Genomic DNA, 27915 nt, shown 5'->3' with positions numbered 1-27915 from the left:
CAGTATCAATGTTGAGAGATAACAGTTGCTGAAAGAGTGGCAGTGCAGATAGAGGAAATTGAGTGCTTTTGAAAGATAGTTAGAAGGAGGAAAACAGGGTTTTGTGAGTAATTAATTACATGTGGAAAGTAAGGAAGATGTCAAGGTTGATCTCTTGGTTTTTAGAATGGGAACTGGAGGGATCGAGGTACCTGCCCTTCACTGCGACAAGGAGCATAGCAAGAGGATTAGATTCAGCAGAAAATGTTCTGTGTTCTGGTTTTAATCTAAATTTGAGGCGTCTGTGGAATGTCCAAGAGGCAACTGAGAATAAAACTTAGGAAAAAGATCTGAAGATATACTTTCGGAAGTGATTAGCAAAGTTGAAGTTGTGAGTGTAGGTGAGGTCAGCCTAGGAGAGTGTGTCCATTGGCAAGGGAGCAGGGCTCAGAAGAGAACCCTTCAGGATGCCAGCACTAAGGGGCCAAAGATAGTCGAGCCCACAAAGGTGACTGAGAAGGAACAGCCAGGGGAGGGCATGGAAGACAAGAAAAGTCATGTCTTAGAAGCCAAGGGAAGAGAATGTTTCAAGAGGGGAGTAGTGGTCAAAAATGTCTAATGCTGCAGAGGAGTCAAAAGGTAAGAACTAAGCTATGTCTTTTGGATTTAAAACCAAGGAGGTAATAGTTGGTGACTTTGACAAAAAGCAGTTTCATTAAAGTGGTAGCTTCAAAATGTAGCTACCAATGTTCAATGAATGAATTGGGGGTGAGTAAGTGGAGCTAGTAAAGGTGGGCAAACAACTCGAATTTGGTTTTGGAGAATAAAAATGAGATGAAAGGCTGGAAGAAGAGGTTAGGGTGGGGAGGTTTTCCCTCTTGTGAGAGAGACTGTAACCTTTTGGATGAGGTCAGCGGGAACGGTGGAACAGAAGGTACAGGAGATAAGGGAATAGGAGAGGGAATAAGCGGGAGGCTGCATCCCCGAGAATTGGCCGGGAATGTGGGGGTAGGGATAGAATTGGTCTTAGGTGGTCGGGCAGCAGAAAAGAATAGGATGTGTGCATATAGAATGTAGACTCAGTGGTGGTAAATTGTGGCATTGCTCATTTGATTATTTCTTTGCAGCAGAAGGAGGGAGCATCTCCTAGAAGTGAAGGAGGGAGGACTTAGAGGAATACGGAGAAGGTCTGAAGTAGCAGCTATAGAGACTAGGAAAAATGCCAACTGAAGAACTGCAGTAGGATGGCTGTCTGGTGTTGAAAGCCCTGGTGGGGTCTGGCACTAGGCTGCAGTGAGGGCGGCTTTTCTCCAGCAATACTCCCAGTCTGGGTTTAGATTCATCAGGTGGGCAGTCAGATCTTCCCAGGCTGGAACTCTGTCAGACTGGGATGATTAAGGGTGATGAGGCCTGCCCCTTGGGTCTAGCTCCTTCTGGAATGCCAGGTCCTTTCATATGTGTGTTTGCCCTCACTTGTCCCTTTCTCATTCACTCCCTCCCAGCCCGAATGTGTACATGCACACGCACAGCTTTCCATGTCAGACTCCTGTCATCCTTCAAGGTCCAGCTCATTTGTCACTTCTGTGATGCTTTCAGCCAGAGTTACTCCTCCTGTCCTTCCACAGCCCGTAGCTCATAGCTCTGTAGTGTATCGCTCAGCACTTTACTTGTTTGCATGTTTGTCTTCCCACAGTTCATAAGCTTCTTGTTTGAAACCATTTATTAAAAATATTTAAGCCTATTAGGCTCTCCCTCCCTTGGCTCTTCATATCAACTCTGTTTTTTTCTGTCTCTGGCCAGTCTTTCTGAGTATACTTTGCTTGTCCCTTTTCTCATGGTGTCCCCTAGTTTATCCTTGGCTCTCTTTTCTTCTCGTCTATTACATCTTCCTTGGACGAGCTCATCGGCTTTCGAGGTTTCTGCTGCTGACTCCCACCTCTGTCTCCTCCACACACCTTTCTTCCAGGCTGCTGTTCTAGAGCACATAGACGCCCCACAGGCATGACTGGGTCTCCACGAGGCAGAGATGGTGTGACACTGGCATTCTGGCCAAGGCGTCAAAGAATATCAATTCCCGTCCTCCTCGCCTAACCATCTGTGCCCAAGAGGCCCCCACCCCCATGAGATATGCGCACAGAGGAAGCATAGCTAGGAAATGTGTATTTTCTTAGTGAGGCTATGGTCTCTTGCCCAATATGGAGGGCCAGAGAGAAGGTTTAAATTTCACTGGGGATTTAATCCTTTCCCGACTAGGCCTGAATATCTTGAACTGAAGCAGCCCTCTTTTAGGCCTATTCTGCATCTTTCCAGTAATCCCAACCTTGAATCTCAGCTCTTGACAACTCCTGTGGGAGAAAAGGCCACACCTACCAGAACCAGAGGAAAAGGAGCTAAAGGGGCATGCAGAGAGAGAAAGGTCTCCTTCCGGATTTAGGGTAGAGTGGGCTTGAGTGAGCCACTCAGACTGAGCCACTGAGGAGAATGAGAGGGCAAATCCCTTTAGAAGGTGTCTCTAGACCTGTAGTGGAAGAGGAAGAAAAGAAGAAGGGATGGAGAAGGAGGAAGAAATGGGTTGGCTTGTTGCAAGCTCCTAGTGTACTTGTTAACACTTGGGGCATGGAAAGAAAAGATAACTGGAGAGAGAGGTGACTGGACTGTTATCCCTGTTTCTTGCCACATGGAAGAGAAAGTCCAAAAGTACAATGAGGAGAAGAATGCTGTCCAAGCTCCCTCCCATGCAGGAGCAAATTCTGCTTACTAGCATTACCTTAAGGCCAGGCCACTGTGATAGAATTGCTTCTCTGTGGGTGGGGAAGAGGAACCTTCACTTCCCTGACAGGTGTCTGATCCTCAGCATGTCCAAAACGTCTCTTCATCTTTCCCCAAAACTTGCTTCTTCTCATGTATTCCCATCTTAATTAGTGGTGCCCCAAGCCAGAAGCCTAGATATCAACCCAGATTCTTCTCTTTCATCATCATATGTAGTCAGTCATCTCTAGTTAGAATTTGTTGATTCTGATCTTACGTAGGGTGGGGACCACTGCCCTAGTCAGCTGTCTGCACCCTTCACTTAAACTCTAGGGCACCTCCAGTCAACCCAGCCACTAGTCCATCCTCCACACCCAAGCTCTTTAAATAAGCTTTACTTCCTAATTTTATAAAAGTAACACCTGCTTTTATTATAGGAAATTTGGAAACTACAGAAAAGCACAATGCAGAACATTTAGAAAATAATATCTAACCACATTTATCACTTTTGTACATTTTTTTTGACTCTTTTTTTTCTATTTTAGGGTGTTTTCTAGGGGGTAAGGGTGGGGAGAGTATTTTTGCAAAATGGGATAATGTTCTATGTATAGTTTGGTATCTGACTTTTCTCACCTGACATCTTGTGAGAATTGTATCATATTAAAGATTTTGAAGCCTCATTTTAATGGTTACATAATATTTTACACCTCAATCAGAATTTATTTAACAATTCCCCACTTTTAGGAATCGTGTTGGTTCAAGTTTTTCACAAGGATGAGATGATCTGTAACTCTGACTATTCCCCTAATTTCCTGGAAGTGATATTACTTAGTATAACGGTATTGATTTTTTAAAGGCTCCTAATCTTTTATATAATGACAATTTTCCAGAAATTTGAGGAATACCCTTCTTCTCATTGTGCTTCTGGCAACAGAAAGTACTATTTCTATTATCCCTTTCTTAAAACTTTTGCTAATTTGAAAAGCTGATAAATGATATTTTGGAATTGTTTGTGCCACATGCCTGGCAAAGCACCTGGCACTTGCCATCATATAGAAAGCACTCAGTAAATGTTAGCTGTCATGAAGTGTCAGGCACTGAAAAGAATGCTGTCTCACTGGCACAAAATCCGAGTGATTCTGCCCTAGATTGTGTCCAGGCTCTTGCATTGAGAATAAGTTCTGGCTGACCTGAGATTGGTCACCAATTATCTCCCAGAGCCTCATTAGAACTGACCCCCGGGATGAGCTATGTAGTGGCGCCCGATCTCCCAGGGGTACCGGAGACCAAGAGGCCATTTTCGATCTGGAAAACTCACAGAAAGATCCCTGAAAATTGATCCAGTGGTAATCTACATTTCTTTCCAACCCGCTGATATCTGATCTGGGCAGTAGAGGAGGACTCATCATGCTTATTAGTCATTAAGATTAATATTTTGAAAGGTTAAAAGGTAAATATTACTTTGCCAGCTCTTTAGAAAAACTGAATCTAAACTAACATTTTTCTCAGCCTCATATAAACTGGATGTTCTTTCAGTTCTTTGAAGTTTCTCATACCTAACAAACATGACGGTACTGAAGTGAAACGCCATTGTTCTAAGCGTAATGAACGTACCTCTGGTAAAGGCTCCTTTTCATCTTTCCTTTGAGATTCAAACTGATGTCAGGGAACACACATAAACTTTTAAAATGAAGGTTTCGCTTTAGGATGCAGAAAAAAAAATCTGAAAAGGCAGGGCTAGAAAAGCTAGCTCAGCCAGCTGGAGGACAATTGGGAAGAAAAGTACAAGACGGAGAAGAAAAAAAAAACAAAACAATGAGGTTTTGTTGTGCTGTTAGGAAACCACCGTTTCAAAGGTGAAAGTGTCTTCTTACAGCCTCACAGCTATGCCTAACAGGAAGTGTGTGTTTGCTCTAAATCCTAATTTGGGTGTGTTCCTGTAGAAATATTGAACTCCCTCCTAAGGGAAACAGAAACTCAATCATGCAGGAAACTAGATACTGCATAAACAGTTGTAGCTCAGTGTGGCTGTAAGTAACAGTGGTGTGGAGGCAGATAAGAGAAAAAACCTGCACCTCTTTAGAGAGCAAGCAGGCAGTTCCCACTACTTCACGATGAGAAGATTGCCCCTGGACATTCAGATTTTCTATTGTGCCAGACCGGACCAAGAGCCTTTTGTGAAGGTATGTTGGAGTCTTGAGGGCTAATCATGTGCCCGTGAATCCTCCAAGCTCTGCCGCTCAGATGCTTCGAAATGCTTTCTAATTAGAAAGGATCGTGCTGATATTTCAGCCAGAGCAGGTATTTTATTCACTTTGGAGAGAGAGATGGTGTGGTTTGCCCTTTCCCTTTGGAGTCAAAACTCCATACTGATTTTTTCATTCCACAGCCCCACTTTGTACCTGTGTTAAATGTAGAGTTCCCCCAAAATATGTGCTTTATTTAATACATTTAAAATGCTGGATCTGTGATTCTTCAACAGTGTTTTCTTTAAGTAAATGCCCCTTGAGAAGGTGGTAAAATTTAAGGGCTAATTTCCTTACCTGTAAATCCGGCTCAGATGACAGCATTTTGGAAACTAAGTAGTCATTGTCTGACAACCTTCACTAAATGTAATGTAAATGTTTTTTCTCTATGATGCAAAAGTCATTAATATTTGTACTCAGGAATTTTGGTGAATTAGTCACCTTCTGTCTGTATCCTTCAATTTCAAAATAATTTAGTGATTTATCCAGACTTTCAGAGAGGCAAAAGAAAAAAGATTTTTAACCTGGTAGTTTATAAGTGTATTTATGATGAAATAATAAATGTTGTGTACAACATCATGTTTCTGTTCTCAGCTTTGAAGGAAAGATTATTTTGATGGTTTCTCAACTCTCCATAAAGAATCATACCTAATTGTAATTTAGACTAAAGCTTCGTGTCTCTTTGTGCTTTCCGTAGATGTTATCATTCGCTATTTCTGTCAGGGTTGGTTGCTATGAACAGCCTTGAGAGAAAACATTAGGATTCCTGATTAAAGGACTATCCTTATCTTCCCAATTTCCCTATTTATAGAAGACTTGCTCATAGTAGGATATCTGTTAGTCCCTTAACAATTCAAATTTAGAGGCAGGCTAATGGAGAATAATTTAGGGCATTTCAAGGGTATAAGTCGCTTGTGGAGTTATACATAATTCTTACTTGATGACTGAGCAATAGTAAAACTGGAAAACTTGTGACTTTAATTTGTACATATTAAGTGCTGTAGCTGTACTGTGTTAAATTCTCCATTTGCTCTGAAATTGACACTGTGATTAGCCATTTCCCCCAAAGTGCTGGCTCAACTTATGTCCTGCTGCTAAAACCCTACCTGTTACAGGCAATTGTGTACCTGAGGTCCTTTATAGCAGGTGAAGGAAAAGCAAAAATATCGTTTTTCTTGGTTTATTTGTCTTCTCCATTTCAGATCATCACCGTTGAGGAGGCAAAACGCAGGAAGAGCACGTGTAGCTACTACGAAGATGAGGAGGAGGCAGCCCTGCCGATCCTGCAGCCCCGCAGTGCGCTTCTGGAGAACATGCACGTCGAGCAGGTGGGCTCTTCCTGGGGACTTAGGAGGGGTGTCTCCCCAACCTTAGAACACATTTCCCACCCCTGACATCTGCTCTTCTCACTTGGGGTGAAGCATAAGCCGAGTTTTAAAGGAAGAACACCAGCAGCCTAACCAGAGCCCGTCTCTGTTTCTGAAGGGCAGCATCCCTGCCACCTTCTTGGGAGTGCGAGGACTTGGCCAGACACCTACATCCATTCCCCAAACCTGAACAAAAAGCCATTTCTTGTCTTCAAAACAATTTTTAAAGTGTCCTACTATAGTCCTAATGTTTTTTTTTTTTTGAATCTGTATTACAAGACTCCCCAGGTGATTCTTTTTTATTTTTAAATAAATTTATTTATTTATTTATTTTTGGCTGTGTTGGGTCTTCGTTTCTGTGCGAGGGCTTTCTCTAGTTGCAGCAAGTGGGGGCCACTCTTCATCGCGGTGCGCGGGCCTCTCACTGTCGCGGCCTCTCCCATTGCGGAGCACAGGCTCCAGACGTGCAGGCTCAGTAGTCGTGGCTCACGGGCCTAGCCGCTCTTCGGCATGTGGGATCTTCCCAGACCAGGGCTCGAACCCGTGTCCCCTGCATTGGCAGGCAGATTCTTAACCACTGCACCACCAGGGAAGCCCCGTCCTAATGTATTTTAAAAGGATCCAAATTTATCCTAATGATTATCGTAAAGTTCCGATGGTTTCAATTTATTGAGCTCAGTAAAAGTCATATAGCAAGTACACTTTACTTGCTTTATGAAAACCACCTACCACTAGGAGTAATTTTCCTTTTTCTGTACTTTTTTTTTTTTTTGTTTACTTTGTTTTCTGAACATCTCTTACTTCAGTTTTTATGAAATACTATGTGCTTGTATTTGAACTTTAGTAAGGGACCTCTTGTACTTCCCCCATCAGTCAGCTTAGAAGCCTGAATTTTGGAGACCTTAAAGAATCATCAGGTTCAAGTCCCTCAGTTTACAAATGCCATCTGTGAAGGCCCAGGAAAGCTAAGCGACTTGACCAAGCAGTTACAGGGATGGAGTTCATGCTGATTCTAGAACTATGTCAAGCATTCTTGAGGACTTCAACATTTTATATAGCCTCCTTTGTGTGTATTTTTGAAGAGATATGCATTATTGATATTTATGGCAGCCAAGTTTAAGTTAAATATTAATGTAAGTGAAAGATACAAGTGTAATGAGGACAGACTACATCTGATTACTAGCATAAAACACCCGTGTCTTCTTGTTCTCACTTTGGTGGGAATTTACAGCTGTCAGTAGCAGCCTTTGAAGGTTTAGAAAGAACAATTCGAGAAACATGAACTGCTTGGTGAAAGTCAGGTTGAACTGTAAACAAGAGAGCATGTGTCTAATTCATACCTCTTTATCAAGCTAGGTGCTATATCTTCAAATATATAGTGGCATAGTGACCCTTCAGGATCATCCCTGAGAGGGAATGCATGCTCTGGGGAGCATCCCTGCCAAGGGATGATTTTCCCTTCTTGGTTTATAGTGGCAAATATTTGCTAGAGTATAGGAGAGCAATATGGAAGTAGTGTAATTATCGAGTGTGAGCCACAGGCATCTGTTTTGTGCTACAAGTTCATGAGAGATTTGTAGGCAGACTGTGTATTTACATCTTCATCTTTGGATTCACAGCTGGCCCGACGCCTTCCAGCAAGGGTACAGGGGTATCCATGGAGACTCGTATACAGCACATTAGAGCATGGGACCAGCTTGAAAACTCTCTACCGGAAGTCAGCATCACTAGACAGTCCTGTCCTATTGGTCATCAAAGATATGGATAATCAGGTGAGGCTTGTTCCTCTTTTTTTTTTTTTTTAATTTTTTTAGATTTATTATTTATTTATTATTTTTATTTTTGGCTGTGTTGGGTCTTCGTTTCTGTGTGAGGGCTTTCTCCAGTTGCGGTGAGTGGGGGCCACTCTTCATCGCAGTGCGCGGGCCTCTCACTATCGCGGCCTCTCTTGTTGCGGAGCACAGGCTCCAGACGCACAGGCTCAGTAGTTGTGGCTCACGGGCCCAGTTGCTCCGCGGCATGTGGGATCTTCCCAGACCAGGGCTCGAAGCCGTGTCCCCTGCATTGGCAGGCAGATTCTCAACCACTGCGCCACCAGGGAAGCCCTGTTCCTCTTATAGAGGAAGATTTTTTTAATGAAGCTTTTCAAACCTACACAACAGTAGAGAGACTAATACAATGACCTCTCATCACTCAGATTCTACAGTTAGCAGGACTTTGCCACATACACTTCATTCTTTCCTTTATTGGCTTTTCTTCCCTGAAGTATTTTGAAGTAAATCCCAATTATTACGTCATTTCACCTCTACATACTTCAGAATGCATCTCTAAAAAAGAAAATGGAACGCATCTCCAAATAGTCACATTCTAAGGAATTTTTTTCCTGTACTCATCATGGAGTAGGAAGCTGTAATGATATTCTGTAACCTAAAACTGGAGAAGCTGGAAGAAAAGTCAAATCTAGATTTGGAGATAGTTGCAGAAAGAAGTTCCAGTGCCATACCAGAACTTCTTCCAGGTAGCTGAAGTAGTGCCCACCAACCTTGCCTGCATAGTTGCTGAGATGGAGAGCCAGTTAAGGCCATGGTGTGTTGTACCTGAAGGGCCCAGTTGTTATGAAACAGGAGAAAATGCTCTGGACCATTGCTTAGTGCACTTTCACCCACGTTGCTGTCGGTCTTGGAGGCACTGGTGAAATCCAGATATTACCCCCATCTCCCCTAGGCTAATAATTCTTCCCTCGGTTAGCCTGGAGTATGAGTGGAATCTGTCCAGGTTTCTTTCGTATACCATCCAGGCAGACTTCTGCTTCACAAAAGGAAAGCATCTTTCAAGTCTGCTCTTTATTCATTTCAACTTGGTCTGTATTATAGCAAGAAGAAATTTCTTTACACTTTTAAGATGTAGGTGTCATTATTTTCTCTTCCTGGCATTTGGAAGCAGGGTTTACTTGACAACCATTTATTTATTCATCCATTCAGAAAATGTATAATGAGTGTTTGTTAGATGTGGGGCACTATTAAGCATTGGGGGGCTTGCTGAGAAGCCATATAATTGGGAGCATTTTAGGGGAAATAGATTTTTGCTGTCATAATTTGTCTTGGGAAAAATTAGCAGAGAGAAGGGGGGTACTAAAGGCACTGTCTTTCTCAGCTGTGATCTTTCCTGTAAGTAGGTTAAGAGTTGTGAGGAATAGTTTAGTTATTATCATTGTTAACTACTGTTATTTACTGATTGAGAACACTTTATTCAATCATAGTCCAAGCTGAATAGTAGGGAGAGTCAAGTTAAAAATTTAAATAATAATAACAAAGGTTTAAAATGGAATTACTTAGGGATTTAGTGAAATGTTTGCAAAGTTAGGTGCTACTTTTTAGATGAGATAGGGCTAGATGGTTTTAGACCACACACACGTACCTGCACCATAAGTATAGATTAGTTCTATTAATTTACCAAAAGATGACTTGTTGGGGAATGTGTTGGCCTCACAGAGCAGGTTTTGATGATGCACCGTATTACTCAGCTTCCTATCAGCAGATATGTAAAGGAGGCCTGCCTATACCTGAAGATTACACTGTTTGTCTAGAGGTATAATCTTACTGGACCTGGTGCCCTGGAGGCATCTGTGTTATTTGAAGGCACCTGGACACCAACTCTGCTTTCCCCACCCCATCTACCCCTAAGGCAAGGATGCGGCTTTGCTGTGTTTGGGAACATGATAGAACAACACCTGTAAATTTATCTGGAAATGAATTATATAAAATTCTAATATAAAAGCATTACACATGCAGAATGGCAGGCATGAGGAGTTCTACAGAATCAATCCCCAGTGAAACAACCATTACTGGTGGGAATTATAAAAACAACAATCACTTAAAGTCTCTGGAAATTGCCCTAAGGGCATACAGCAAGTGAAGAACCATTTATTTAAGAAAATCTAATGAAGCCCAGTAATAATAGTGAGATTCTGTGGCATTTGAAGGCACAGCCTGCTCCCTCCCCCAACCCCTGTTCAGACAGAAGCTTCCTTCTGGGCACGTGTGGACAAGATGAGGATCCCTCAGCCGCCAGCTCCCAGGCAAAGACTATGATATGCCTCCTCTAGGGGCAGGTCCCCAGCACGTCTTATCCCCTACCCAAGATCTCTGTTTCAGAGGCTAAATTTCAGGGCTCTCTTCCTATGACCAGCCCCTTCTCAGAGGACAGTTGCTCTACCTTCTGCGTGGCAGGCCGAGAATACAGGGGTCTCTACTGCCCTTGCTCCAGCACATAGGGCAGAAGTTCCATGTCAGGTGAGCGGAGCCAAGACCAGTGGCTACTGCCCCTGCCCAGCACCCTGCTCATAAAACAGGATTGTACCTTTGAGAAAAGCAGGCCACTGTCCAGCCCCCAGCTCCAGGGGAAGAGGCGGACCATAAAACATATAGCTCAGAAGCTCTCCCCAAAGGAACTGACGTTATTTAGAAGAACATGGGGAAGGTCAAGCCAAGGGGCGCTCTAGAAAACAATGAAAATTTTGGTGGTAAACAACTAAGAGGAGGCTGATAGTTCCATGAAGGCAGCAAACTAAGCTGTAGACCATCTAGTTTACCAGAGAGAACCGGGGAAAGAGACAGCTAAGGAGAGCCTTCCTGGAGTCAGGATAAACTTCATAGACTGGCCACAGAAACTACCCCTGCAAAGGGGCCCAAATTTAATTGAATGAGACCGTGGAGTAATTTATACCACAAAGCATTGTGGAAAATAATAGAAGGATCATCAGGTAATAGAGTCCGATCTATATTAACTTAATTCCAGTGAGATATAGAAATGTTACTCCTATATTGCTCTATTACATCTTTCCACTTTTTGTGGTAATTTTGTTATATTACGTTGATATATATTACAAACTCAACAGTAAATTGTTACATAGTTGTTTGTATAATTCTTATCTACTAAGAAAGCTGAGAGAAGAAAGGAGAGCAATTATACATTTATAGGTTTTGTCATATTAACCTTCCTTTTACCACTTTGGGCTATCTTCATTCATTCCCCTGGATTCCTTTGTTCTGTTACTGTCAAACATGTTAAAATTTTCGATGGTATAGACCCAACAATACCATTATTCTACAATTTCTTCCTAAGTTAATTAATAGAAAGAAATAAAATGGACATTTTCTTACATAACCATAATGCTATATACCTAAAAAATTAACAGTAATTTCTTAGTATCATCATATCTCCAGTGCTTAAACAGATTTCCATGATTGCTAAGAAAATTTGTTACTGTTTTTTCCTTGTTCTTAACAGCTCTAGGGACAGGTTTTGGTATGAAGAACATGGGTTAGAAAGAGTTTCTAGACTTCTACTCTACCTAATTTTTAGTATTTCAAGGAGCTAGGAACTGAGTGTACTTGGTAAAGAAGAGATTCCATGATGACGATAATCCAATTTAAATTAGTTTGAAAACTTATAAGGCATTTTTCAGGTAGACTCCATTTAAAACATTGTTTCTTGGGACTTCCCTGGTGGCGCAGTGGTTAAGACTCCATGCTCCCAATGCCAGGGGCCCGGGTTCGATCCCTGGTCAGGGAACTAAATCCCACATGCATGCCGCAACTAAGAGTTCGCATGCCAAAACTAAGGAGCCAGCGAGCTGCAACTAAGGAGCCCACATGCCGCAACTAAGACCTGGCACAAACAAATAAATAAATAAATGTTAAAAAAAAAACCGCATTGTTTCTCAAGTGGGATTTGGAGAAGATATATCAGAATCACCTAGGGACATTTCCAGAATATATATTCTTGCCAGTCCTCACTCCTGCACACACTGGTCAGGATCTGAGCAGAGAACAGGAAGCTGAAGCAGTGGACACGCGTGTTCTGAAAACACTCCTCCTTCCAACCCCAATAAGAAATAATAGAAAAATCATTGATTCAGATACATCTAAACCACCTTTAAAGCCCACAGTATTATGGAATTGTTACTTTTTTCTTAAAAGCCATTTTGAACTAAGATATATTGGATCAGTCATGTTAAGGATGCAGTTTTAATAAGTATGTTGAAAACTCATTTTTACGAATCAAAGGAAAGAAAAATTTATTTTCTCCAGGGAAATCTCTGGCCACCATTTTACTTATAAAACACATCAGAGATAGGCCTTCATTCTCTCAACCACTCATTTCTGTGTGCAAGATGCATCTTGTTATTTAATGTTTCCAGTATGTCCTCTGTATTCACTAAAAGAAATTTGTCTCTATAGTGGACTTTGGAAGTCTTTTAAAACTGGAGCAATTGTTGGCCTTTGACAGATAAGTTCTCTAAGCCACTTGGGTTCTAATGAGAACTGGGGACATTTTATTTGTTTGATGGTGGTCTTTTTTATTCAGGAACTCTGATTTAGTAATGATCTTTGCTGAAAGAGATATAATGAGATCTCAGAATAGGATTGTGCTAAAATATTTCAGAAAGTCTTTTTTTTGGGAGGTTTCTGGTTGAAAGTAGATAAGGTTTCTGTTTTCTTTTGACAGGTTTTTGGAGCATACGCAACTCATCCTTTCAAGTTCAGTGATCACTATTATGGCACAGGCGAAACTTTTCTCTACACGTTTAGCCCTAACTTCAAGGTACCTAGATGAAAGAAATACCCAACTTCCTGGTGTCACAATGTCAGGAGCGTCGGTGGGGTTGGAGGTGGGGGGCTGTGGTTGGAGCAGCAGCTGTCCCATCCTGTAACCTCCTCTGGCCTCACTCTAGCCTGGCCAGCACTTCATGACTGCAGCACAGAAACTGCTTAGATTCCCTCCCCAGGCCTTGGGAACTGCTCTTTTGCATGGTCTAAGGTCAGGGAGGGGTTGCAAGTCAGAGCCAACATGTGCCTGAGAGGTCTTTCCTACCTCATAACCCCTTTGGAGATCTCATCCTGGTGTGGGAGAGGTCTGGCAGTCAGCTTCCTCAGCCAATGGGTAGTGCCCTTGCACACACACAGGTACTATGCTGATACTCCCTCTTTGCGAATTCTCCAGATTGAAATGTCTGTTCTCTGTCTTGTGTTTCTGCCCTAAGGTCTTTAAGTGGAGTGGAGAAAACTCATACTTTATCAATGGAGACATAAGTTCTTTGGAACTTGGTGGTGGAGGGTAAGGTTGTTGTTATTATTAATTACCACCTGACCTGAGTGAGTCTGTTTTGACCCAGGTAACTGAAACTTTGGTGTCAGGGGATTTTAGCTAGCCCATGTGCTTCGATTATTTAGGACAGTGTGGTCTAACACATGACACTAAGAATTGAAGATAAAATGACTTACTTATGTCTCTCAATGAGGGACTACTGCCACCCGTCTTTTAGGAAAGATGGGTCATTTAAATGAAATAAAGGAAACGTACCTTTTGTTTTACAAGCAGTTTAGGGTTTTGTCTGTCTATAGCATAAAAGAAAAGAAGTTGGGGCAAGGGAGGACAGAAAGTGTGCACATAAAATTGAAATGTTTTCACCATTTTGTTTTATTAACCTTTTCAGGGGACGATTTGGTTTATGGCTAGATGCTGATTTATACCATGGACGAAGCAACTCCTGCAGCACTTTTAATAATGATATTCTTTCCAAAAAGGAAGACTTCATAGTTCAAGATATCGAGGTATGGACATTTGAGTGAAATTCAGACTGCCTTAAAATACAACATTAAAAAGACTGGGTTCAATCAGGCCTGCGAAAGCTGGCTGGAAGACCAAGCCCCAGCCCAGACTGCCTCATCCCATCATAGTGCTTTCTTTCTGCCATCATCTCAGCGTGTGATCACATTGCAGAGAGGTTCTGAAAGGTACATGTGGAAGGCAGACGATGAAGAAAGAAATCTGAAGTCCAGATTGTTGAAAGACTTTATACTCTCACTTCCTTCAGATCCATACAGTGAGGAATCAGAATATTTATAGATGTGAGTTGAATGCAATTTTTATTTTTGGTAACTGTGAAAAAGAAAATACTGTGGAAATATATACATTCCTTGTATATTTATCAATATAATTTTCATTACCAAAATGTACAGCATACTATTGTTTGCCATGGAAAAGTTTAGTCTCATTTAGAAAAATTCAAAGTGCGCAGCACTTAAAGGGAATATATGATTTTTAAAAACTGTTTTATTTATTATTTCTAGTATATTGTCTGAAATGTGTTGGCAGTTTTTTCTTTTAATATGTCAAATCTTGAAATAAAGAAATGTACACATTTTGTGCTATGTTTTGGCAACAAACCCATTTGATTTATATAGTTTTATATTAAATTTTTTTTGCCCTGATTGTTTAGGGTGATATGTATATGTATGTGCTGCTTAATGTCCAAATATATATATGTATACACACATATATATACACACATAATTCTGAATTTTTTACAACTCAATACCAATGTTTATTGATTTGACTGTTGTAGGCCAGCTTTCCATTTAGTCATTCAAAAGGTACATTTTTAGTTATTTACTCAGAACATAATTGTGTAAAGAAGAATAAGCTATTTCTCTCAGTCATAAGTTGATATTTACAGAAATGTATACCTTTATGATCCTAGATTTAGAACAAACCCTGCTTTTGAAAAGAAAATGTTTTGCTTCTTATAAAATCACGTGTTATTAACAAAAATTGTATTTTTATTGGATTTTTTTGCATAATTTTCCCCAAGTTTTTGCATTAATGAACAGGCCTCTGTTTGAAATGAGACTGTTTTAATTTCTGTATATTTTATATCAAATGAAAAAAATGTCAAATTATCCCAATTGTCTTGATTTCTAGACTCTTGAGAAAAATCAATGCAAAGAAATGCATTCATACCAAAATTGGAATAAAAACTTGTTTTTTAATATCAACTCACTTTCACATCATAAAACACTCTTTTATTAAAGTTAATAATAAAGACTTGTTAAAATTTAACAAATATTATTGACTGTCAGACTTTTATGAAAGCCAAAGACTGCTAATGGAAAAAAATGTTAAATAATAGCCAAAGCTGAGAAAGTGGTCTGTCATAAGTTACATACCCCATGATCTTTGAAGGAAAAATTAATAAAAAGTAGTGTTTATATACCTGCATTTTAAAGAAGTAAACAGTTCTTAGAATGTTGGCCTTAAGCTGGCAGAATATTTCCTTTAGCTTATTCTCTTATTTTAGACTATTTATAAAAGAGAACAAACGAATTGCCAAGTGGCCTCCTGTCAGATCAACAGTTACTTTACTCCACCCACATTCCATGCAAGTTTAAATGAACGCTATAAAATCTTAAGTCTATAGCCTGGGTGTACTTTCACCCAAGTTCTCCTATTGAGAACTCTTGATTAACAACTTATTGGCAGTTTAACCTTAATCTGCTTGTTAAATGATGTGTTGGTATGAGATACCAGGAATGTCTCATGATGATCACGTTTACCATTTATGCCATTTGCAACCATATGCTATTAACGAAATGGTCATTTTGCATATAGTTCACTCCTACCTAGTTTAGTCCATGATATTATACTTGTGAGAGCATATCCAGATGCTGTGTTCTCTATTTAAAACAGTATTGTCCAATCAGAAATGTGTGGCCCTTCATTTATGGATATTGAATGTATGTAATGCAGTGCTAGCCCAATATTTTCAATAAAGGAATTTATGCATTCAGTGTGACTTTCTTTCCTGAGGATTCATTCAACAAGTATTTATTGCATGCTAGAGCTTTTACTTGCATGAGAGAATTGATGAAATATCCAAGACTAAATAAATAAGGTCCAGTGCTCGTGTTTTTATTGCTGCCTTGGAAATTCCCTCTTTGTTCCCTGTAGCCACTCTCCTATTCTTTCATCAGTTCATGAAAACTGCTCCTGTTACAGTTAGTTACTAGAGAAAACTCTTGGCTCTGTCTAGCAGTTTCTCTGTTCTTAATCCTAGCTGTTCTTTGAATAGTGACTTTTTAATATCTCTCTCTTGACCTACTTCCTAACTTCCATGAGAGACACCTTACCTTACCCTCTGATTTTCTTTGACATCCTGTCTCCTAGCCCCTAAAGATGAAGACCTCAAACAGTGTTCATTCCTTGCCAATTCCTCAGTTCATGAGTCTACATCAAGAGATGTGGACAGGAGGGGGCAACCAAATGTCTCACCAGACTCTGTTGAAAATGATTTAGATACAACCCCATGCTACAAGCCACCAGGAACACCCTGAACTAGTGTGAGAAGTATTATTGGCCTTCATTTGATTTCCCTTTCCTTAAATCCTTTTGAAGTTTTAGAGGCATATGAAACAGGACTAATAAAAGAAGTACTTGCCTTTTGAGGAAGGCAATAAGAATCTCTTAAACCAGAAAGGGAAGCTGAGATTCATGTTCTTCTTAGGATGCCTAACCTATTTTTACCAATATAATCAGATAAAGGTACGGAGGTCAGAAACCAAAGGAAGTTCCAGAAACTAAACAGCTGTACTGGCCCTTTGTGCAAGTATTAAAGGTACCTTTGACTACTTCCTTCTGCCCAATCAGGTCACACACTCCTCATTCAGGGTAAGCCCTAACCTCAGAGCATCACATCCTCCTACCTCCTTGCCTATGACCATTATCCATAGTGATCTGCCAACAAAAGGTATCTTAACTGAAAAAATGACTTTACAATTCACACCAAAATCTAAAATCCTACTGCCTCCACCCTTCTACTTCAGATCTCTAGTGGTTCAGAATAAAAACCAGACAGAGACTCCATGGTATGGTCAAGCAAGCATCCAAATGGTGTTTTTTGATAGAATATCTTTGGAGACCTATTTATTTTCTAGATCAGTGCTGCTCAACAGAACATTCTACTCTGATAGAACTGTTCCATGAATGTGCGTTGTCCTTTACGGTTGCCACTAGCTTACCATACTGGTGTTGAACACTTGAAAAGTGACTTGGATGACTGAGGAGCTGAATTTTCTATTTTATTCACTTAACCTTATTAATTTTATTTAATCTTAAAGTATTTAAGTTTAGCCACATGTGGCCAGTGGCTGCCATGTTGAACAGCACAACTTGAGATCAAGATTTGGCACAGCCAAATCGTTATGTCATCAGCAATGAACTCAGACTGTTACTCCCTCACCACAGAGAACCTTCTTTAGTTCTCGGTACTTTGATTTGTCCCTGCCATTATGGATCCTTACAAAACGTGGTACCACCTAAAGTAACATTGTGTCTCACTGCTTAGGTCGTCAACTAATAAAGTGACCAGAGGGTTCAGTTCCCTGATCACACTGAAAACTTAGATCTCTATAGGATTCCTGATCCTCATCTTCAATGAAAAATAATGAAAAACCTCTCCCAGTGCCCAGGCCTTGTCTCAAACATTTCCTGCCTTGGCCATCAGTATGTGTTTTGTTGCCATACTGGACATTCTACTGCCATGGCAGTCCTATAGGAGCCATACCCCTCACCAGGCACCCATCACAATCACAATGAGCCACAGGAAGGAAAAACAATTCATTCCTTACACAGAACTGTGCAACCAGTTTCAGAATCATCAAGGAATAATGAACTGCCCAAAATGCCTCAAACAGTTCTAGTCAGTAACCAATCTTCCTTATTAAGCTTGCCAGCTGGGATGCCCAATGGCCACATGCACACCCAGAGAACCTGACTGCCTGTGGAGAAAGTTTTCAATATCAGCCTGTTAGAATGAAGGGCAATCAAAAGGCATAAGAAAAGACGATTAGATAATCTTGGTGTCCTATTTCCCTATCAACAAAAGCCCATCATTTCATCAACCACTCCACTTCTAGGGTTACAAAAAGTAACCTTGATCTAGCTTAATATAACTCTGAGTTTACACTGAGGAATATGCTAAACAAGAAACACCTACAAGAAACATTCACATTCAACAAACTTGGATGATAAGGCATGTCTTCTCATGTCTCTGCAGCTAAAAAATCCTCCTTACCTTGACATATTTTGAAAACATGGGAATTCAGCCAATCAATTCAGCCTTTAATCCCCACAGCAGTCCATGGTTTAACCACAATCTCTACAGGCTGGTGGATCAGCCACATTTTACCTAACAGCTGACTGAGATCAGCCCTTTCATCTTTGAAGATTCCAATTAACAGTAAGAATATTTCTACAAAGATACGCTGTGTTGAGGTACTGTGTTGACCTTGAGAGCTGTTAAAAGGCCCCATTATTACTCCATACCCAGCAAGGCCTAGTCTTGTTCTCTTACAGCATTTGTTTCCCTCTTAGATCCTCCAAAGGGTCAGAAAAGTGGGTAGGTTTGACCTGGGGTGTCCCAAGGAGAGGTGGGGGTTATATGACATATGTCCCTCTCAGCAGATCATACAACCAGATCACCCAGGTAGAACTCAAAGCTTCTAAAGACTTCGAAAGGCAACAAAACATGGATTAAGGCATGGATTCTCTAGAGCCAGACAGTCTGGGTTTGAATCTCAGCTCTAGAGCTTACTAGCTATGTGACCTTGGTTAAGCAGTTTAACCTCTATGTGCCTCATTTTCCTGATCTCCATTATGGGGATAATAATAACCACCCCATGATTGTATCATGATTAGAGCACTTAAAATAGTGTCTGACGTAAAGTAAGCACTGCTAAGGGTTAGATAAATAAATTAGTGAAGAAATACTTCCCTTGAATGGAGGAATCAACTAATGATGTGAGAGTTGCAAAGGAAAGTTCATCTTCTAAGATAGCAACTTAGTTATGAAAACTACTTTCAGACATATTCAATGGTTCCCATTTGCTATTTAGAATTTTTAAACTGAGGTTTTGTTTCTTTCTTTAATTATAAAAGTAATACGTGTTCATGGTAAAGTTTTCAAACAGTACAGAGGGAATTCAGTAAAAGACAAACATTTCCTCCCCTATATCTCCAGAGGTAACAACCACAAAAGTTCCTTGTGTTTCCTTCTAGGGCATTTCTACGCATATATCCTTATTTATATCTTCTTCATATAAACAGAAGCCTACTATGCACACTGTTCTTTAGTTTGTCTTTCTGATTTAACAATATACTATGAACAGCATTTTTTATCGATATAGGTAGACTTACCTCATTATTCATTGCATGGATCTGTCATTGTTTAAACAGTTCTTCACTAATGGATTTTTTTTGGCTATTACAAATAATTCTTAGTGAACATCCTTGCATATAGAACTTTGTGCATTATGAATTTGTATATTTGTAAGATAACTTATAGCAGTGAGTCAGAGTATATGTACTTTTTACATTAAAAGATATTAATTACTCCTCCATAAAAGTTATACTAGTTTACACCAACTGTGTATGAGTATGCCAGTTAGTTACCTCACACTCTCACTAATATTGGTTATACTGATCTCTTTTTAATCTTTGCTGAATGTTATCTTAAGTTTCATATTCTAATCATGAATGATGTTGAACATCTTCCCACATGTATTGGCCAGATTTGTGTCTTTTTTCCTGAATATTTTGTCCGAGTCCTTTATCCATTTTTCTATTGAGTTATTTGTCATCTTACTGATTTGTAAGATTTCTTTTGTATATTCACAAAATTAGCCCTTTGTCATAAACATAGATGACAAAATATAGCAAATATTTCGCTCAGTTTATATTTTTGAAATACATGCATTTTTAATACATGAGAAGTTAATTACAATTTCTTTGTAGTCATATTCATCATTCATTCCTGATAAAATTTCTGGACCATAATTTTTTAGATCAAGTCAAGTTTATTCAGCATGATTTTCACTCTTTATTTAAACCTCTCCCAATAGAATGTATTAACACATCCTCACTTTATCTAAAATGCATCCTCGGGCTTCCCTGGTGGCGCAGTGGTTGAGAATCTGCCTGCCAATGCAGGAGATACGGGTTCGAGGCCTGGTCTGGGAGGATCCCACATGCCGCGGAGCAACTGGGCCCGTGAGCCACAATTACTGAGCCTGCGCGTCTGGAGCCTGTGCTCCGCAACAAGAGAGGCCGCGATAGTGAGAGGCCCGCGCACCGCGATGAAGAGTGGCCCCCGCTTGCCACAACTAGAGAGAGCCCTCGCACAGAAACGAAGACCCAACACAGCCATAAATAAATAAATAAATAAATAAAAATTTATAAAATGCATCCTCTTGTTTATTCTATGCTTAATTACACCATCCCCCATACTTCAGAACATTTAGAAGTAACCACCTCCAAGGTCAACTTCACTTTGCACTGGCCTGTAATCATCCCATTAACACATGTCAACATCTTCAGGAAAGGTCTTGGGACAAGATCTGAATATCCATCTAAAGTACCATTCTCCAGTGAGTTAGCTAGAGCTGAGCAAGATTGATGGACGACTTCTAAACCTCCAAACCCTGCAACAACGCCTTGCTGAGAAACAAATGAGGTATTAACAATAATAATATGAAGAGGAGAATGAGGAAGACAGGTAACATTTATTTATCATGACTTTCACCCTCCTTTTTATATGAATTTATCATATTTGATCCTCAAATTGAATATAGTGTAATTATTATCTCTGTGTTAGAGATGAGTAAACTGATTCTTCAGGAGGTTAGGTAACTTGCCTGAAGTCACAGGGTTCATGAGGGTTAAAGCCAGGATATGTATAGTTATGACTGACCCCAGAGCTGAGCTCTTAACCACAACAGTACGCTGACCATTGTGTAGTCTCTACATCTCCACCACAAGGTTACCCACACTCTGCTTAACCACCTCAGGCACCAAGATCCATAGTTTTCCACTCTGGAAAGACAGCTCTTTAATGGCTGGGAGGTCCTCTGTGGCTAACGACATCTTATGCATCCCTATAGCCCCAATGCTTGGCAGGGTGAACGGCACCTAGGAGGCATTTGATAAATGTTTGTCACTGAGCAAAGTGCATAACTAAAGGAAATGAACCCCAGAGAATTTGAATTTGAATTTGCCCAGCATTGCACAGCTAAGCAGAAGAACCTGGGAATAAAACAAAGGTTCTGGATTCCTGGCTCTCCTCCCCTCCCTGCTATATAGTGCTTAGTCACAAGTTTACAAGCATTATTCTTAAGACTGTGAGGCAGGAAGAAATGATTCTTCCTCTAGCTGCTCAAGTTCTGTCCTTTGGGTCTCAGGGGTATTAAGTGAAGACTGAGGAAGAGATTTCTGGGGGGTAGGGTGGTGGTGGTGGTGTGTGTGGATGCTTCCTGGGAAACGAATTCCTTCATTTTCAGATCTCTTGGTTACTGGCATTCTGAAAAGTGTAGACTGAAGGGAAGTTCCAGGCCTCAGGGCTAATTTAGGGCATTGAAAGTGAATCACATTCTGTTTCCACATGTGAAATCCAGAAAATAGTTCAGAAGACCATTTTAGGAAGATCAAACTATCCAGTGAGCTTGCACTTTTGTGATAAGGTTGAAAGAGTGCAAAGGCATATGATAAACTGGATTCTCCAGTTCTAACTCATTGTGTTGATTTTGGAAGAAAGATTAAATCAGGCAGAAAAATCAAGGACATTTTATGTGGAGCATTTTTCATAAAATAATAATCTAGGCAAGTGTGTGGTACTGTGTAAGCATGAAGTAAATGTCAGCTAGATCCTGGAACCTCCACTTATCAGCAAGTTATCAATACTTAAACTCTCTGTGCCTCAGGTTCCTCATCTGTAAAATGAAAGCAATACTACCTTCCTCAAAGAGATGTTAGGAGAATTAAATGGATTAATAGATGTAAAATGTCATTATACTATTCAATATATACATTTACTTGTTAGAGATGTGCTTTTTTCTTTTCCCTTCAACATTGTTTCTAAGATTTTTTCATGTTGTTATTGCTGCTATATTTCATTTGTGTGTGGGTTTAATATTCTTCTGTGTGAATGTACCAATATACCACTATTTAATCCATTCTCCTGTCAGTGCACAGAGTTGCTTGCAGTTTTGTTTGGCTCTAACCATTGTCCTGAGGCCCATGAGAAAGAGCTTCACTGGGATGGAACAGCTGGTCCATGGAGTATGTGAGTATTTGGCTTTACAAGATAACCCCTCAATGTTTCACAAAGTGATTGTACCATTTACATGCCTATTAGAATATTCTGTCCATCTGATATTGTTAGATTTCTTAGTTTTTGCCAATTTCAAGAATGTGCAATGTTATTTCATTGTAGTTCTAATTTGTATTTCCCTGACTATTAATGAGGATGAGCATCCGTTAATGTATTTCTTAGCCATTTATGTTTTCTCCTTTGTGAGATGTCTTATTCACATCTTATGCCTATTTCTTCTAGCCTGTCTTCTGGGAAGCGGTCACACAAAATTCTTGTTGTTACTACCTTAAGAATAACAGACATTAGTCAGTCTGTTAATCCCATTTACCTTTGATAAGGAGGACAAATAGATAACATGATGGTATCAGAGGTCCTCAGGCCCTACAAGGGTATTTTCTCAAGCATCTCCCTTAAGTGGGCAATATCTAGGGAGAGAGGTGAAAAAATATTTGATTTGTGTTTTGCTTTGCAGATTTAGGCATGTATTGGCACTTATTAATTTGATTATGTGATTTTTTTTTTTTAGAAGCAGCATCAAGCAGTTTATTTGTAATAATATTGGGTTGGCCAAAAAGTTCATTTGGGTTTTTCAAAACCCAAATGAACTTTTTGGTCAATTCAAATAGTAAATATTTATTGAGCGCTTATGCATCAGGTACTATCCTAAGCACTCTACATATCTTATCGCAATTAATCTTTACAATAACTTGTGATGGTCATGAGATAAGTACTCTATTATTATTTCCCAATTGAGGAAATGGAAGCCCTGAAAAATTAATGACTTACCTAAGGTGGAATCACTACTAAATGGTAGAAATTGAGGGAGTCTGACTCCCCAGCCCATGTCTTTAACCAATTAGATAACCATAGGCAATAGCAAGTTACTGGCAGTACAGCAAAAATAGAGGGAGGGCATGGTGGGTGCCCAGAAGCAATTCTGGGAAATGATGGGCTTTTGGGGTTTATGCTGTGTAGGGAAGGAAGTGAAGGTAGGAATGCAACAGAAAGCATTGAAGAAAGATCAAGAACAGAAATTACTAAGAAGTCAGGAAGTTGCTAGGACAGGTGCTTTCAGACGTGTGAAGAGTCATTAAAGCTTAGGTTTTCAGGGCATCTGGGTAAATGTCAAGTTAGGATTTTGCCACAGGAATGAGTTGTGTTAAAGAGGAATGGAGGCAAAGGGCACTGGAATCCCTTTGTGTGATTGAGAAGCTATGAGTCACGGACGCTGAGGTTGTCTGAGATAACGTGGGAGTCTGGCAGCATTTGTGGGCCAGGTCCTGAAGCTCTCTGTGAATCTGGGGGAGTGACCAAGAAGCTGGTGCACGACGTGATTATGCTTCGTGCTATAGCGTGATACTCGAAAGGGCGCAGAGGGTGGGGAGCTGCATACAGGTGGGAATGGGATCCCCTGGACTGGCAGTTAGAAGCCAGAGAATGCCAGCACTGCTTCCAAAGCTCTCTCAGCATGCTGGAAGGTGGGGAGAAAAAGCAGTTTTTGTTTGTCAATGCTCAAGGGAAGTGATATCCTTGGGGGAATGCCAGGTTTCAGTTAAGGCAAGAAGGTGAAGGTATGGTTCTGTGAGGAAGTTGAGGATACAGATTAGGGTGCTTACAAAGAAACTGTGGCTTTTAAAGTGGAAAGAGATTCAAAGAGGTCAGAGATGGAAAAACGTTAGGGGAAAAAGAAGCATAAGACACTTTGGGTGTCAGTTAAGAAAAATTTTAAAAAAAATTTAACAAGAAAAAGAATGAATGGTGAAGATGAGATTTATTGGCCTTGAGATTATGAAAAAATACAGGTGTGAATTTGACAAGAAAATTTACATTAACTTCAAGAGAATGGAGGTGGGCTGATTTACGTGGTAGCTGTTTTCTATTGATTTGAGGGAGAAAGAAAGTGCCTCTGGTCTGGTTCCACTAAAGGTCTGAATCCCTCTATCATCCACCAACTAAATGATCGTGAGTAGGCTGATTCATCTTCCTATGTCTCATTTTCTCCATTTCTACAATAGGGGTAATAAAATCTACTTCTCTGATTTGTCATGAGAATCATATTAATTTACATATATGAAAGTGCCTTAGAAAATTGCAAAATGCCAGACAAAGGTAAGGGAGTACTATTATGGTGTTAGTCACATCAAACTTTGTTTATGCTGAATTCTTTATCAGAAATGCAAAGTCTAAGTGTAATCTTATTTCTGATAAAAGTAGAAATTATTTTCAATGCTTTGAAGACATGGCTCTCAGGAAAGTATTATGAAAAAAAGCAGAAGTGTCTGCATTATATTCTGTAGGCAAGTAAACAAAATAACTTACCAGGGAAACAGCAGGAATGGGAAAGTTGCTATAAGGAGAGGGGATTTTTTTTTTTCTTTTATCATTCTCTCCATTACAAATAATTTACACAGTTTCCACTTCAGAACAACAAATCAGGACTTCCCTTAAAGTCCTTCAGCAAAGCTCAAACAGTCACAAGTCGGGACTCTGGGCCACTTGCCAGTATTTGTTCAAAGAGAGCTCTAAATAAGGCAGTTTAATAATCGGAAACTGGAAATTTCCCTCCTTTCCCACACACAAGCACTCCTTCCTCCCCTTCTTTTGCCTGTTAGACATCTCACTCACTCCAACAGATGGAGGCCAAAATCATGCAGTACTTAGTACCAAGCAACAGCCACTCTAGCCTTAAGTATTTCCTTTTTATACTGTTTTTCTTAAGGAGAGGGAAATGTGTCCACACTTTTCTTTTACCTTCAGAATAATCTAAAATTCTTGAGACACTGGTGAAACAGCAAAAAGTTATTCCTATTTACTAAATATAAGCCAGAGAAGGTTTTTGTATTTGTGTTCAGGAAATTTCTATTTAGGATGTGGAAAAGGGGTGTTACTGTCGAGATGATACTTTATAAGATTAAGACAAACTCACCAACACACTTTCCATATCCTCACTGCAAAATGGACTAAATACTGCACTGTATCAGACATATGGTTGTAGTAGCTCCACTGTCTGTCTCTCCCCAAAACACCAAGAAATCTGCCTAAAAATGCTTCATGGCTTTTGACATCAGGGTTGAACAACTCAAAAATTTGTAGAATGAGATTATTTATGAAACAGAGAATGATTAAAGGAAATGAAGTTTATTTGGAATCCTGAATTTTAAAAATCTGTTAAAATGTTTTCCTTATGACAAAAGTACTATATTTTCACTGTTGAAGACGCAAAATATACAGGTAAACCAAAAAAAGGAAAAACATCAAGACATAATTTACCCATCCAGAGATCACAATGCAAATATATTTGGTATGTATTCTTTCAGGCATTTTTCTTACAAATTCATATGTATATTTAATAAACATGACTCATACTAGACATATCTGAACACATGTACACGTCAAAGTACCATGATTTAAGAGCACTGGTTACCGTTAGACTGCTTGGGCTGGGGTCTCCGCTCTGTCACTGACTAATGGATGATATTGGGCTGCATGAGATCACCAAAGGAGTGAGTATAGCTAAAGAGAAGAGTATTATAAAAATTGTATATGTTAAATATGTACAGCTTTTTATGTGTGAGTGGGAAGGAGAGAGAGAAGGAGGGAGAGAGAGACAGAAAAACCTAGGACCAAAGCCCATTAGTGATGAGAGAGGTTTGGAAGAAGCGGAAGCAGCCAAGGAGACTGGAGAAGGAACAACCAATCAAGTAGGAGGAAAGCTGAAAGTGTGGTGTCCTGGAAAACAAGAGGAAAAAAAAGTTTTTTCAAGAGGAAGATAATAACCAACTTTTGCTGAAAAGATGAGCACTGAGAAGAGACAATTAGATTTGGTGACATGGAGGTCATTGGTCACCTTGACAGAATAGTTTGGACGGGATGATGGCAGTGAAAGCTTGATGGGAGACAGTGTGAGAGACGAGGGGGAGAGGGATTGGGAAGCGTACAGTCAACTTTTGCGGGGGAGTTTGGTTGCAAAGGAGAGCAGAGAAATGGATCAGTAAGCGATGAGGAAAGCACAGACAAATAAAGGCTTGTTTTAGTATGGTATGATGTTCAGAGTTGGCTCTTAATAAATGTTTGCTACTGATAACAGTAATGTGACTTACATTCATATTGTATGTTATTTTCAATATTGGTTATTTTTATTGAAGTGTAGTTAATTTACAAGGTGTTGGTTTCAAGTGTGCAACAGAGTGCTTCAGATATATATATATATATCTCTCTCTCAGGGAAAGATAAAAAACTTAGCCCATGTCTTCACAGATGGTAAGTTGTACAGCTGTCTAACTCCAGAGCCTCCTCTGAAGCAGGGGTGCTACTGGCCCAGATGGTGACCTTTTGAAATTAGAAAAGAGCACTCCATTTCGCAAATAAAATTTAAAATTAGTTTATTGTCACACAACTCAAATTGCTGTTTCTCAGGGGAGCTATCCAGAACCCCACCTGGTAGCAGCTCTGTCTGTGCACACACAATGCCTATATTTTTGCCTGTTCCCACACCAGGACATATACTCCAGACAATTTTCAAATACTTTGTTTTGCTCCTCCCACGTCCATGGTAGGGAACTATATCAAGTCCAGGGTTTGGGAATGGGAAGCAAGTTTTTGAAAGTAACAGGTAAGTGAGCAAAGCAATCGCAGGTATCACCAGGGACATCGTCAGGACAGGTGCGACTCCCCCCTATGTCCACATCAGCACTATTCACAACAGCCAAGACATGGAAACAACCTAAATGTTCACTGACAGATGAATGAATAAAGAAGATATGGTACATATATACAATAGAATACTACTCAGCCATAAAAAATAATGAAATAATGACATTTGCAGCAACTAGAGATGATCATACTAAGTAATTCAGAAAGAGAAAAACAAATACTATATGATATCACTTATATGTGGAATCTAAAATATGACACAAAGAACTTATCTACAAAACAGGAACAGACTTACAGACATAAGAGAACAGACTTGCGGTTGCCAAGTGGGGGAGGGGTGGATTGGGAGTTCCAGATTAGCAGATGCAAACTATTACAAAGAGAATGGATAAACAAGGTCCTACTGTATAGCACAGGAAACTATATTCAATTTCCTGTGACAAACTATAATGGAAAAGAATACGAAAAAGAATGTACATACATGCATAACTGCGTCACTATGCTATGCAGCAGAAATTAACACAACATTGTAAATCAACTATACTTCAATAAAATAAATTTAAAAAAACAAAAATGCTTCATTTCAGGAAGGTTCATAGAAAGGGCTTTTTGACAAGTACAAGTTTCTGATAACTTTCATATCATACCGCTGAACTGGGTAAACCAGATGGCTCTATAAGACTATTAATTACATGGGATTGAGTAAACTGATGGATATGGCTATAATTTTTCGGTCTCACCTGAGATATTACTGGCTTTTATTCTGTGTCCTCCTGATACAAGGAAACCCTTCCCCTCAAGCTAATAATGATTTATAGCAGTTTGGTAAATTACACCCCTAAGTAGAATTGAAACATTTATATTTTCTCTCTACCTGAACCCTCCAGAAATTGGAAACTCAGAGGGTCCCAGAAACTTTATCCAATATATAAGGAAG

At 39.8% G+C, this 27915-nt stretch overlaps 1 protein-coding gene across 7 annotated transcripts in view; it reads left to right on the top strand.

Moving 5' to 3' along the window:
• The window catches only part of NCOA7 (nuclear receptor coactivator 7), a 155051-nt gene extending 139085 nt beyond the window's left edge, over positions 1 to 15966 (top strand). For 6 of the 7 annotated variants that reach the window (XM_057527597.1, XM_057527599.1, XM_057527598.1 and 3 more), the window contains 5 exons: positions 6176 to 6301; positions 7960 to 8112; positions 12851 to 12946; positions 13386 to 13459; positions 13839 to 15966. In XM_057527597.1, the coding sequence (XP_057383580.1) occupies positions 6176 to 6301; positions 7960 to 8112; positions 12851 to 12946; positions 13386 to 13459; positions 13839 to 13974 (585 nt within the window). In that variant the 3' untranslated portion in view covers positions 13975 to 15966. Of the gene's footprint in view, positions 1 to 3392; positions 4911 to 6175; positions 6302 to 7959; positions 8113 to 12850; positions 12947 to 13385; positions 13460 to 13838 lie in introns of those variants that run through there. The other variant, XM_007190803.3, reaches the window with a different exon arrangement.
• The last annotated feature ends 11949 nt before the right edge of the window (positions 15967 to 27915 follow it).

Source organism: Balaenoptera acutorostrata, chromosome 14, assembly GCF_949987535.1.
Source record: "Balaenoptera acutorostrata chromosome 14, mBalAcu1.1, whole genome shotgun sequence".
NCBI lineage: Eukaryota > Metazoa > Chordata > Mammalia > Artiodactyla > Balaenopteridae > Balaenoptera > Balaenoptera acutorostrata.
The sequence above is the reverse complement of the archived record's forward strand: the minus strand, read 5'-3'. Positions and strand labels throughout refer to the sequence as shown.